General features: G+C 39.6%; 1 protein-coding gene across 8 annotated transcripts in view; it reads left to right on the top strand.

Annotated features, from left to right (window-relative positions):
* ptprfa (protein tyrosine phosphatase receptor type Fa) overlaps positions 1 to 12,674 on the top strand; it is a 462,130-nt gene that overhangs the window by 204,481 nt on the left and 244,975 nt on the right. For all 8 annotated transcript variants that reach the window (XM_060830552.1, XM_060830548.1, XM_060830551.1 and 5 more), the window contains exon 4: positions 1,216 to 1,357. In XM_060830552.1, coding sequence (XP_060686535.1) covers positions 1,216 to 1,357 — 142 coding nt within the window. The remainder of the gene's footprint in view (positions 1 to 1,215; positions 1,358 to 12,674) is intronic.

Genomic DNA, 12,674 nt, shown 5'->3' with positions numbered 1-12,674 from the left:
AGTGTAATGAGCTAAGTGACCCTGGCAGAACCCAAACTGGCGCCACTTAGCAGGTTATTGCTATGCAGTGCTTGATAACAGTGTTGATGAAACCTTTTGTCACTTTGAGGGCAGTTTTCATAAATTTGGTTTTTATTCCCCTAATCTTAGAGAGTGAAATAAATCAAATTGTTTTCAGTGACAGAAAAGATTTGTCAGGATAGGTACAAAGGATCTGTTTCATCTAGTAGACTGCAGTCTTCATCATTTAACTGAACAGCAGCATAACTAATTTGTCTAACTCTGATTTCTCCTTGATCACGTGTAAAAATTCTACATTAGCAGAGCATGCTCATGGCTTTGAGACACAAGCGCCCCTGCTTGGAACAGGGAGGAATAGAGCTGACAGTGCTGGGACCTCTAATGCTCCAACTAATGCTACTATTCTTCCATTCTTAGACATTTCCATATCCAACATATTATTGGCCATCATACAAGCTAAAGTAGTTAGTTAAAGAATAATCAGATGCCTTAAAGTAGAAATCTTCTTGTAAATGATCAATTATTTCAACTGTTCTTTAGCACTCAACTCATTTTGTTCACTTAATGAATAAATGACAACTCAGCTTGATCTTGTCCTCACCGAGTATCTCATATACAAGCATTTTGCAAGAGACATGACTGTTTAAAACTGTGACTGAAAATAGCCAGATCTCTGGGAATTTTAGTTTCATATGATATATCAGATTAGGTAGTATCTTTACCCACCCTTTGAAGTGCTATTGATCCAGAAATTGTCTAAACCAACATTTATTGATGATTCTCCATGCAGCCTAATGACTAGTATTTTGGAACAATCAAGGGGGACATTTGCTGGATATATGATTGTACAAAATCAGCTTTATGGACACTTGGGAAAGCTTTTCCATGGCTCCCAATAGAGAGGTCTTCTTTGACTAGGCAAAAGTTTGGACTGCAGATGCTGGAAACCAGAGTTTAGATTAGAATGGTGCTGGAAAAGCACAGCAGGTCAGGTAGCATCCGACGAGCAGGAAAATCGACATTTCGGGCAAAAGCTCTTCATCAGGAATGGAGGCAGGAAGCCTCCAGGATGAAGAGATAAATGGGGGGGGTGGAGCTGGGGAGAAGGTAGCAAAGAGTACAATAGGTGAATGGGGATGGGGACCACTTCTATTAGTTCTGTATCCAATTAGGTGCTCTTTAATTGATTTCCAGGTTATAGAATTTGATGATGGCACTGGATCAGTGCTTCGAATTCAACCACTAAGAGCACCACGAGATGAAGCAATCTATGAGTGCACAGCAGCGAATAGTGTTGGGGACATAACAACGAGTGCCAAACTAACAGTACTTGCAGGTAAGAATATTTTTTCTTTTTGTTTGTTTGTTGTAGCATTTAATTTGTTAATGCAACATCAAATCTCACCATGCTGCCAACAGAATCAGTGCAAACTGTCAATTAGCTGTTAACATGATGTGGATGTGCACATTTAGTGATGGAAGAGGTCAGTTGAATATAAGGGATTTAACTTGATACAATGCAGAACTATACAGAACTAGAAAGAGTCAAGATTGTGAAAGACAAACCATAAGACAATGAAAGCAACAACAGGCAATTTCAGAGACTTAACTACATCTCTTCTCGTTGCATTTAGAGTTTAATGCCGCAAGGGATTTTGTAGATGAAATGTCTATTCATTTTGCAAGCTATTCAACCTGTTCATATCACACTGGTAACCCAGATATCCAGAGTTACTATGGCCTCATTGATTGCATGGATCTGACCCATTTTCAGTTCGTTTTAGGGTGGCACAGTAGCTCATTAATTAGCAGTGCTGCCTCATAGTGCTAGGAAGCTGGGTTTCATTCCATCCTAAGGCAACTATGTGGAATTTGTACATTGTGCCCATATCTGCTTGGGTTTCCTCTGGGTGCCCTGATTTCCTTTCTCAGTCCAAAGATAAGGTTAGGTGGATTGGCCATGCTAAATTGCCCATATGTCCAGGGATATGCAGGCTAGGTGGGTTATCCATGGTAAACACAGGGTTACAAAAGTGCAATTGGTCTGGGTGGGATGGTCTTCAGAGGATCGGTATGGACTCATTGGGCTGAATGACATGCTTCCACACTGTAGGGATTCTATAATTTTGAATTGCATTTTCTTAAGATGAGTCCATATCACTTATTGTATGAAGTAGACAAGAATATCTATAGCAGTAGCATGTAAACCTGCTGAGAATCTATTGCATTTGTATATATGTATTCCCCTTGCACTGAATATGGTTTTATTCTGAGAGGTTTCCAATCCAATGTCATTCATTATATCTATCGATATGTCTAAATATAGATATATTTATAAAGTAATTATTTCACATCACCAATTCCATTCCTCTCCCAGGCAACTGATTTTGATTGAACCAAACTATTTATAGCCTGAGAGTCCTATTTGACCCAGAGATAAATTTATGAGCACCAATCCATTGCATCACCAAAACCACCGATTCCCACCTTGTGCCCTACCTCAAAATACCTATGATGTGTTTCGACTTCACTATTCCAATGCTGTCATAACCTGATTCTATCTTCCATCCGACATAAAATTGCACTTACCCAAAACTTTCATGTTAGGTGATAGCCGTGTGGGAGATGGCAATATGGAACTCCATCATAGCTCAGGAAGAGAGGGAGAGATGTGAAAATAGAAGTGTACAAAATGGGAAAGAAATGGTAGATTTTAATGAAGGGGAATCCTTGTTTGAAGAAGGAGGAAGATCTATCTGAAGTGTGAAACTATCATTGCAGAACAGTTGTGACTGAATGGAGAAACTGCATAATAATATAAAATCTATCCAGAAAACAGTGTGGGAAGTAGTGTGAAGACAAGTGTGGAATCAGGATCTTATAATTGTCAGTTATCCCCAGCAATTGGGATCAAGAAGTCAATAAAGGGAAATTCATGTTGAGAAAGTGGTTAAATAATATCTGATGGTTTGTCTAGAGCAACTTGCAGCTTTAAAATATATCTTCTGATGTGTACTCTATCACTTTGGCTATATTTCAGTATTTCACTCACTTTATTAATTGCTGCTATAAAGTAACTGAGAATATGAAATGTAGAACCCACTACTAGCCCTGGATCTTTTTCAGTTTCATGCTTGGCTATTTAACTAAGTACAGTAAAACAATAATTTAATAGCACTAAATTTCATCTTCTAATCACCTACCCACTTTGAAGTTTTATTTAGTACCTTGGCCACAGCTCTCAAAATTGACAAGTTTGGATTGGGACTCAAGCACTTAGCATTCTTGTATGCTATTGGATCATAGGAATAGGAGTAACCATTCATCCTTTAAGCCTTTTCCTGTAATTGATGAGGTGAAGGCTGATTAGCTTCGCTTCCTGTAGCTGCTGTGAGTCTATTACTTTTTATACCTCTGTCAAAGAAAACTTGCTATCAATATAATACAATAAAAAAAACTGTGAATGCTAGAGGGCTGAAACACCCAAAGTCATTGAATTCATCGGAACATAGGAACAGGAGTAGGCCGTTCAGCCCCTCAAGCCTGTTCCATTATTCAGTGAGATCATGGTTAATCTGTGATCTAACTCCATATACCTGCCTTTGGTCCATACCCCTTATTAATTTTGCTTAACAAATATTTATCAATCTCATGTTTGAAATTAACATCTGATTCACTGCCATTTGTGGAAGATAAATTCCAACAATTTCTATTTATATTTCAAAACTCTACCACTCTCTGATTGAAAAGGTTTAAGTCCCAACACTAATTTTGTTTTGAATATTTGTTTCTAACATATATTTACTCTTAAAAAGTGGACACGGCTGTCATAAAGTAATCTGAAGTATAGTCTAAATTTTATAACTTACTTTACATAGGATTATAAAGATAAAATTGGGTTTTCCTTGATTTATAGGAAAAGTTGAAAACTGTTGTGAAAATTTACAGGCACTTTCCGAATCTAAATCTGAGTAGTTGTTTATATCACATCACAGTAGAACACAGATCACTGTGTTTTCTCCCATCACACACACTTCATACCCTAATAATGTATTCATAGATGGCAATACTCAACCATTGTCCAATGTATTCAGATAACCTGTGTTCTCCCACTTGCTATCGTTTCCTGACAGCACTTTCTTCTTTCTCAGCCTTCACTCTGGTATTCCTCTTCTAAATATAAGCCTCACTACATTGAATACACTGTCCTCATCTACATACCTAGTTACTGAAATAACTCCGCTGAAGCCGGTATCCCTTCATGAAGTCACCCTTTTGTTTTTACACATGCCTCGGACTTGACACTGGTCTGGCATCATCAGAGCTTTTGACTCTCCTGTTTATTTCTGTCAACCAGAGCTCCTCGATTTGACCAGATTAACAACCCCAATCAGGGAACTCATATGCTATGACGTTCACCTGGCTGAACTCATTACAGTCACTACATTCCTGCCCGTCTGAGTCCAGGACATGGCTGGTTCGTTTTTTTGTATTTCCTCCTGGGGTGTTTTAGCACCGGGCCAGGTTTGTCCAATTATGTGTCTGATATGGGCGGTGTGTAACTCACAGTAAGCTCACCTATTCCACCCGGAGCATCTTGGAAAACATTAATTCTTCTCTTCAGGCGGCAAAGGCGTTGAGGTGGCAACATCTTGCGCATCCATCTCAGATTCCGAGATATCTTCAATGCTTGATTGAGACAGAGAACCCATGGCTTCCAGAACAATTGGAAAGGCAGTTAAGGATTGGTGTACATTTGCTCCCACGTTGTTTGCAAGTTTGCAGCTTTCATATGGTCCACGTCCTTGTTCAGGCAATTGCACCTCCCCAAACTACATAGTCTCTGTGGTTCCTATACCAAACTTCATCCCCTGAAGTAAGCTGTTTCTCTTGCTTAATTAAAAATCACAATACCAGGATATAGTCCAACAGGTTTATTTGGAAGCACTAGCTTCTTCATCAGGTAGTTGTAGAGCAGAAGCAGCGCTTAGAAAGCTAGTGCTTCCAAATAAACCTGTTGGACTATAACCTGGTGTTCTGTGATTTTTAACTTTGTCCACTGCGGTCCAGCTCTGGCACCTCCAAATCATCTTTTGCTTAGCAGAGTCTTGTGTCCAGCATTAGTATTCCTGATGCCATTTCACCCAGCTCCAAACCTGGGAAGATTAGATTTAACCTGGTGTGGAGTTCTTTCCCCATGAGCAACTCTGCTGGAGCTATCCCTTTGGTTCCATGAGGAGTGATCCTCTAATCAAATAGGAATCAGAACAGTTTGATATCTACTGATATTGTAGACTGTTTCTTAAAGCCTGCCTTCAAAGTTTGGACTGCTCTTTCTGCCAGACCATTGGATGGTATGGAGCTGTCTTCCACATTGAATACCATTTGACTTTAGGAAATACTCAAATTCCCTGCTGGTGACCTGCACTTCCAAAAGTCCACGTATTGTGAAAGATGCCTGCAGTTTTTCTATTGTTGTCCCCATGTTTGATGAATGAAATCTCTGCACAGCCAGCCACTTTAAGTGGGCATCCACAATGACTAAGAACATTGAGCCAATGAAAAGACTTACATATTCAACATATTACCAAGTAATGGGTTTACCAGGCCATTTCCATGAATATGGGGGAGCTGCTGGCCATAATCTTTGTCCTTGCTAACACTCAGGGCACTGCCCTATCAACGTGGCTATGTCCTCATCTAGTCCTGGCCACCAGATATAGCCTGTCGCCAACATCTTCATTTTGAAAACCCCTGGATGACTCTGATGCAGTTCAGCCAATATTTGGCAGTAATCTTTGTAAGGGACAGTCATTCTGGATTCCCATAATAATATGCCATCCACTATTGTGATCTGGTCCAAAATGGTTTCAGTTCTGGTTGTGATAGCCCTTTGTTTTCCCCCATCACCACCAGCTGTTTCAGTTTTACCAGGACTGGATCCTTCTGCATCCAAATTCTGATATTGTCAGCTGTCATTGGGAGTGTGTCCAGAAAATGTAAAATCATTATAGACTAGTTCAGTGGTGGTATCATTAGTGATGTACCTGCAACGGGAGTCCGCTCATTATATCTGCATTTGGTACTTGGCCTACCAGACAGAGTTCCAATTTGTAATTATACACTTAGTATTATAGCCCACTACTGAATTTGGCTTGAAGAACTGGGTGGCACTGCCTTGTCCTCTTTAAGTAGGCCTAAAAGGGGTTTGTGGTCCGTTATTATTACAAATTTACATCTGTAAAGGTATTGATGGAACTTCCTGACTCTAAATATGACTGCCAAACCTTCCTTCTCTATCTGCATTAGCCAAAGTCCACTGCATACATTACTGGGCATTCCTCTCCATTGGGTCACCTGTGAGCTAATACTACCCCGATGATGTATGGGGAGGCATCACATGTCAATACCATATCTCATTTGAGGTCATAGTGTGCCAACACCTAAGAGGAAGATAGCTGTTTCTTCACCTGCCTGAAAACTATGGTTTGGCTATGACCGTTTCCAAGGTTGACCCCTTTTTGAGAGTTGATGCAAATGTGCCAGGATAGAAGCCAGTTTATGTATGAACTGTCCATAATAATTCACCAGCTTAAAGAAACACCTATGCCTTGGTACAGATATGAGAGCTAGAGCATCCTCACTTTATCTTGCTGACTCTGTAGCCCAAGAGGTCATTTTGGGTGCCTGGAACACACATTTTCCCTTCTAAGTTACCTGAGAGAAACACTTAAGGACTATGTCCAAGTTCTCTAAGTGCTTCTTCTTAGTCTTCCCTATTATTAGCATGCCATCTACATGGATTACAATCTGGGGTAGACCTTGCAAAATGTTCTCCATCATCCACTGAAAAATTGCACAGTCTGACAATACCCAAGATGGCAGTCTTGTATATTTGTACAAATCCTTAGGGAGATTAATTGTAGCATACTTCTGGGAATCCTGATCTAACCTCAGTTGCAAGTTCACATAGCTCATGTCGAACTTTCTGAAGTACAGTCCCCCCTCCTGCTTTGTATATAAGTACTAAATGCGAAGGATTGATATTTATCCAGCTGCGAAAAGCGATTTGCCATTTATTTAAAATGGCCACCTGTCATCCTTCACATTTGGTATGACTGGTGCTGTCCATTTCACAAACTGGACTAGTTTGATGATTCCTTTGCTTTCCAGTCTTCTGATTTCTATCTTTATACTTTTGCCTGCAAGGCAAATGGCACTGGGTGGGTCTTACAGAATTGTTGAATTGCTTCCTGGTCAACATGTAAGATGACCATGGCTCCTTTAATAGTCCCTGCACTTTCCTGAAAAACCTATGGATATTTAATTCGGACTTCACCCAGTCAGCCAGTTTCTAATCAAAAAATGTTGAGCCAATCAAAATGAGTCTTTCTTAACCATTTTTGCCCCATCAAGCTAGGGCCTGAGCCTTATACCACAATCAGTGACTGGACCGAGGTTGTACCCATAATGGTTCCCTGGTATGGGTTCTCAGTCTAGCCAAGGTGTTACACAAACTTAAGAGTTTGAGCCCGGAGTGAATTTTGTTAAAGTCTGATTCCACAATCATGAAACAGCCACACTAGCATTGACCTCTGTTAGAATCAGGTGACCATTTAGCCAGTCATTTATTTTTATTTATTCTGATTTGGATGTTGCTAGCCAATTTAAATGACACCCCTTTTTATTAGAATGACCAGAATCCTTTGACACTCCAGTTTTTAAAAACTTTTTTCCCCAGCACTCATGTCGTGTGAGTGTGTGTGTGTGTGTGTGGGTGTGGGTGTGGGGGGGGGAGCGGTGCTGGATATAGGACACAGTGAAGAACAAAAAGTGCATAAATCTTTTATTTATATTCCAGCACTCCTGTTTATTTTGTTTTTTTTTAAAAACACTCCTGTTTACATCTGTCAACCAGGACTCCTTGATTGGACCAGATTAACAGCTTCAAACAGGGAACTTTTGTTCTCTGAGTTCACCTGGGTGACCTCATTACAGTCACTACAAGGACAAAACTCTCTGTTGTTGGGCCTTCTACATACTGGCTTAAAAAGATCTCCTGGATACATTACAAGAGTTTTGCTCCCTTTAAACCTTTGACGATCCCAGCTTTAGTTGAGGATGTTGAAATCCCCTATCACTACCCTATTACTTTCACACTTCCCTGAAATTTGTCTACATATCTGCCCTCCTGTTTCTCTTAGACTTTTAGGAGACCTTTAGTACATTTCCAGCAATGTAATTGCACCTCGGTTTCATATTCGACACAATAAGCTTCGTTTGTTTGTCTACATTGTTCTTGTTACTGCTCACATTTATTGGTTGTGAGGTGTTTTGAGATATCCTGTTTTCTCAAAGGTGCTTTATCAATGTTAATATTTCTCCCTTAACTCAGTTCAAGCTATCATCCTTCTTCCCTATCCTTTTTCTTCCCTCCCTAGCACTCTTATTGCCCTTCTTCAACTTTCCTATTTTATGTTGTACTGATCATTTCCCACCCATCCAACTCATATCTCTTCATTTCAAGTGTGATCAAGTTTGCCTTGTTTTGTTTTGGTGGTCACAATGTCCAAAAATAACTCTTGAACGTTACTATACACCTCTGCATGAATTGGTCAAGGGGAGTTCAATGATCCCTATATACTGCAATCCATGTTTGTTAGAACTCCTAAATAAACTTTACCATGAGAAGTTAAATACAATGGTTGCAGGTTGTGAGGCTAACCAGATGTGTGTCTTTCATGGAGTTTAGGCACCAAAGTATATACTGTTATATTCTCAATGTGAAAGAGCCATGTGTCTTTTGTTGGTAGCCTTGTAAATTTGATAGTCTCTTTATGTTTATTCGAGTAATGGATTTTGTAATTCTTTGTGCAGATTTGGTGACACTAGGGAGTTTCCATTAGCTACTTCACTGATATAATTTTCTATGAGTGCATGTTTTGTTTTGCTTAGCTGATTTTTGTTTAAAAAAAATGTAATGCTCAAAAATAGAGACAAACTTTTCCCATATTCCAGTATGACGCAGCTAGTAATATTGTACTCTTAAATGTTGCTGTTTGTGTGTTCAGGAGTGTCAGAGTAACTATAATTGTTGAAAAATGTCTCGATCTGAATTGATTGAAGTGTAAGATTTTGTGTGGTCCCTGATGACTGAAATTTCACACAAGATAATTCAAGAAGAAGTTTGAACTGAGTTCAACTTGACTGGAAAGTTAGTTATCCTTGGTAAATTTGCTCATTCTTTCTTGCAAAATGATTTTTGATGCCCTCATATGGACAGAAAGGGAAAATGCTTTTCCTTTCAGAGAATGGAACATAATACCAAAAAGATTCAAAAGTTAAAAACAAATTTAAGATCTTTTCAGTGGTGAAAGATTACTCAAATTTTTCATTCTACAAGGCCACAGTAAGAATTGTTTATCATGTCCAATTCTAAAGCAATTAGAACTAAAAACCTGTTCTCCATTCAATTCTTTAAAACCCCAAAACAAGTATATTGTAAAGATGTAGAAGTACAGGGCAATAATGCAATATTAATCTTTTGTGTCAACGAACAGCGTGAGATAAACTTTACCTAAGTGCTTTGCATATGTGATACTGACCTCTGTGGATGTATCAGCCTAATACTGGAAGTGAACAGAACAAATCAATATAGGTTTTACCTGGAAACATCGAAAAAATGACGACTTTGCTGCTGAGCCTCAGATGACCTTCAGATTGTTGGGGCCCTCAAGGCCTTAATTTTTGTGGTGTTTTGTTACTTTTCTACTTGCAAGCTAGCAGCTCAATGAATTAAGGTGTTCAATTACTTGTAGATTGGATCATTCCCTTCTGAGGAATTAAGTTCAGTCTTTACATAGGAAGTTTTATTTGAGCATTTTTGTTTTTCTCAGCAATGTAGCTTGGTTCTGTTCAGCTTTTTTATTTAGTTTTGATGTGCTTGTTGCCTGAAATAGCTGCCTCTTCTTCCCATTGAAATGAATAAAGGCCTGGATTCAAATGAGATATGAAATACAGCGAACATTGTAAACACATTATCAGACATAAGTAAATATTTCAATTGTATGTTGTTAGCCGGTTTTCTCCTGTAGTATAACAGCACTGTTTTATTTGACAACCAAACACATGACAGCAGCAGTATTTGGGACCCGCTGTTTTTTCTTTCAAGAGGAATTAAAGTACATTACGAACAATTCAGTCCCTCAACAGTTTTCCACCATTCATCAAGCTTACATGTCCTGGCTATTCACACATGGGCTCCATTTATCAATCTTTGGGATTGGAAGATTGCAACCTTCACACAGCTCAAATCATAACTACTGCCTGGCATCAGAGTCCCAGTCTTCAGAGCAAGAGCTCAACAATCGTGGTTGTCTTTAGGATAAAGCAACATGGCTATAAGGTCCTGGAACAAATATCACCTGACTCAATATTGAAAACAGGATATACTGGAAAGACTAAGCAGGCTGGCAGTAGGGAGAGAAACTGAAATAACATTTGAAGTCAAACATGACTCGAAAGTTATAGTTTTTATACTGTTGACAAAGGAAGAGGTAGAGCAAACAGAATAGTTGGTGATGGTGCTCAGATCAAAAGGCAAAGTGACTGCTACTAGCTTTGTGATATCAATGTAAAATAGGTGTTAATCATGGAAAATGTGTCAAGTATGCTGAAAGTAAACTGACTGTGGTCAGCAATGAAAGTAAACAGTCTTGGGAAACAGGAGGATTCAGAAGGGGTTGTGCAATGAAAACAGAGGACAGTGCTTATTACCTTAAATTGTTGAAGCCAGTGTTGAGCCCTTGAAAGCATAAAGCGGCTAACAGGAAACCTTTCCGACAGCTTGCATTGAGCTTTGCTGGAATACTGCAGCTGGCCTAGGAGAGAAACGTTAGCATGAGAGCAAAATAATGTACCTGTATTGATATGAAAAGTGACTGGAGGCACTTTCTCTCGTCATGGTTTAGGCCCCAAATACAGCCTCCATGTGTTAGAGGAATTGGAATCCTTGAAAATGGATAAGTTATCAGGGCCAGATGATTTGTTCCCTCGGATGTTGAAGGAGGTCAAGGAGAAAATAGCAGGCACTGAGAATCTTTAATAGACACAGGTGAGGTGCCGGCGGAATGCAAATGTAGTTTGTTTAAAAAGGGTCCAAATGATTATAGGCCACTTAGTGGTAGGAAAATGATAAGAATTCATCCTGAGAGATAGGATAAACTGTCATTTAGAAAGGCATGAACCTTTCTGGGATAGTCAGCATGGCTTTGTTAAGGGATGGTCAAGCCTTACAAATTTGATTGAATTCTTTGAAGAAGTAAAAAGGAATATCGATGAAGGTAGTTCAGTGGATGTTAGCTACATGGATCTTAGATAGGCATTTGACAAGGTACTTCTTCAAAGAAGTAAAAGCCAGTGGGTTACAGGATAATGTGTTCGCTTGGATCCAATGTTGGCTGAGTAACAGAAAACAAAGGATAGTGGCTGATGGCTGTCCTTCTACATGGAAGGCTGTTTCAAATGTGAGGTTTCGCATTCTGGAAAGTCAAATTAAGGTACAAATGGTAGGGCATTAAGGAGTGTAGTGGAACAGAGGGACTTTGGAGTTCACGTGCACGGTTCTCTAAAAGTGGAGTCACAGGTAGACAGGGCAGTGAAAAAGACCTTTGGCACAGTGGCCTTCATCAGTCAGGGCATTGAATATAGAAGTTGGGAAGGTATGTTGCAGTTATACAGGATTTGGTGAGGCTGCACGTTTAGTATTGTGTTCAGTTTTTATCACCTTGCTATAGGAAGGATGCTATTAAATTGGAAGGAGTGCGGAAGAAATTCACAAGGATGTTGCCAGGACTCTATGGCCTGAGTTATAGGGAGAGGTTGGACGAGCTCAGACCTTTTTCTTTAGAGTGTAGGAGACTGAGGTGGAATCTTAAAGAAGTATATAAGATCATGAGAGGCATGGATAGGGTGATTGTACTCAGTCTTTTTCCCAGGATTGTAGAATTGAGGATTAGAGGACATCAGGTTAAGGTAAGTGGGAAAGAATAAATGGGAACCTGAGGGGCAGCTTTTTTACACACGCAGAATGGTATGCATATGAAATGAGCTGCTAAGGGAAGTGGTTGACGCGGGTATATTAACAACATTTAAAAGGTATTTGGACAAATACATGGGGAGGAAATGTTTATTGGGGTTAGCACCGGTGTACGTTTTGGAAAGCATGGACCAGTTTGGGTTGAAGGGCTTGTCTCTGTGTTGTAAGACTCTGTGACACAATTACTGTAAGTGGTGTTCTGCAGGGTTCCATTTTTGGGAACTCAGCTGCTTGTTTTATGTATTAATGATTTGGACTTGAAGGTGGAGGGGCCCAATTGGGAAATTTGCAACCGACATGAAAATTGACCATGTAGTAGATAGTGTAGAGGATAGCTGCAAGCTCCGAAATGATAAAGGTGGGTCGGTGGAGTTGGCAAGAAAGTGGCAGATGGAGTTCATCTCTAATAAGTGTGAGGCAATGTATTTAAGGAGGTCACACAGCAAAAGGGAATACATAATAATTGGGAATAGATTGAGAGGGATAGATGAAGTGAGAGGTCTTGGTGTGTAAATGCACAGGTCCAAAAATGTGGTAGTACAAGTAGAAAGGGTTA

The sequence above is a fragment of the Hemiscyllium ocellatum genome, chromosome 9, assembly GCF_020745735.1.
Source record: "Hemiscyllium ocellatum isolate sHemOce1 chromosome 9, sHemOce1.pat.X.cur, whole genome shotgun sequence".
Taxonomy (NCBI): Eukaryota; Metazoa; Chordata; class Chondrichthyes; order Orectolobiformes; family Hemiscylliidae; genus Hemiscyllium; species Hemiscyllium ocellatum.
The sequence above is the reverse complement of the archived record's forward strand: the minus strand, read 5'-3'. Positions and strand labels throughout refer to the sequence as shown.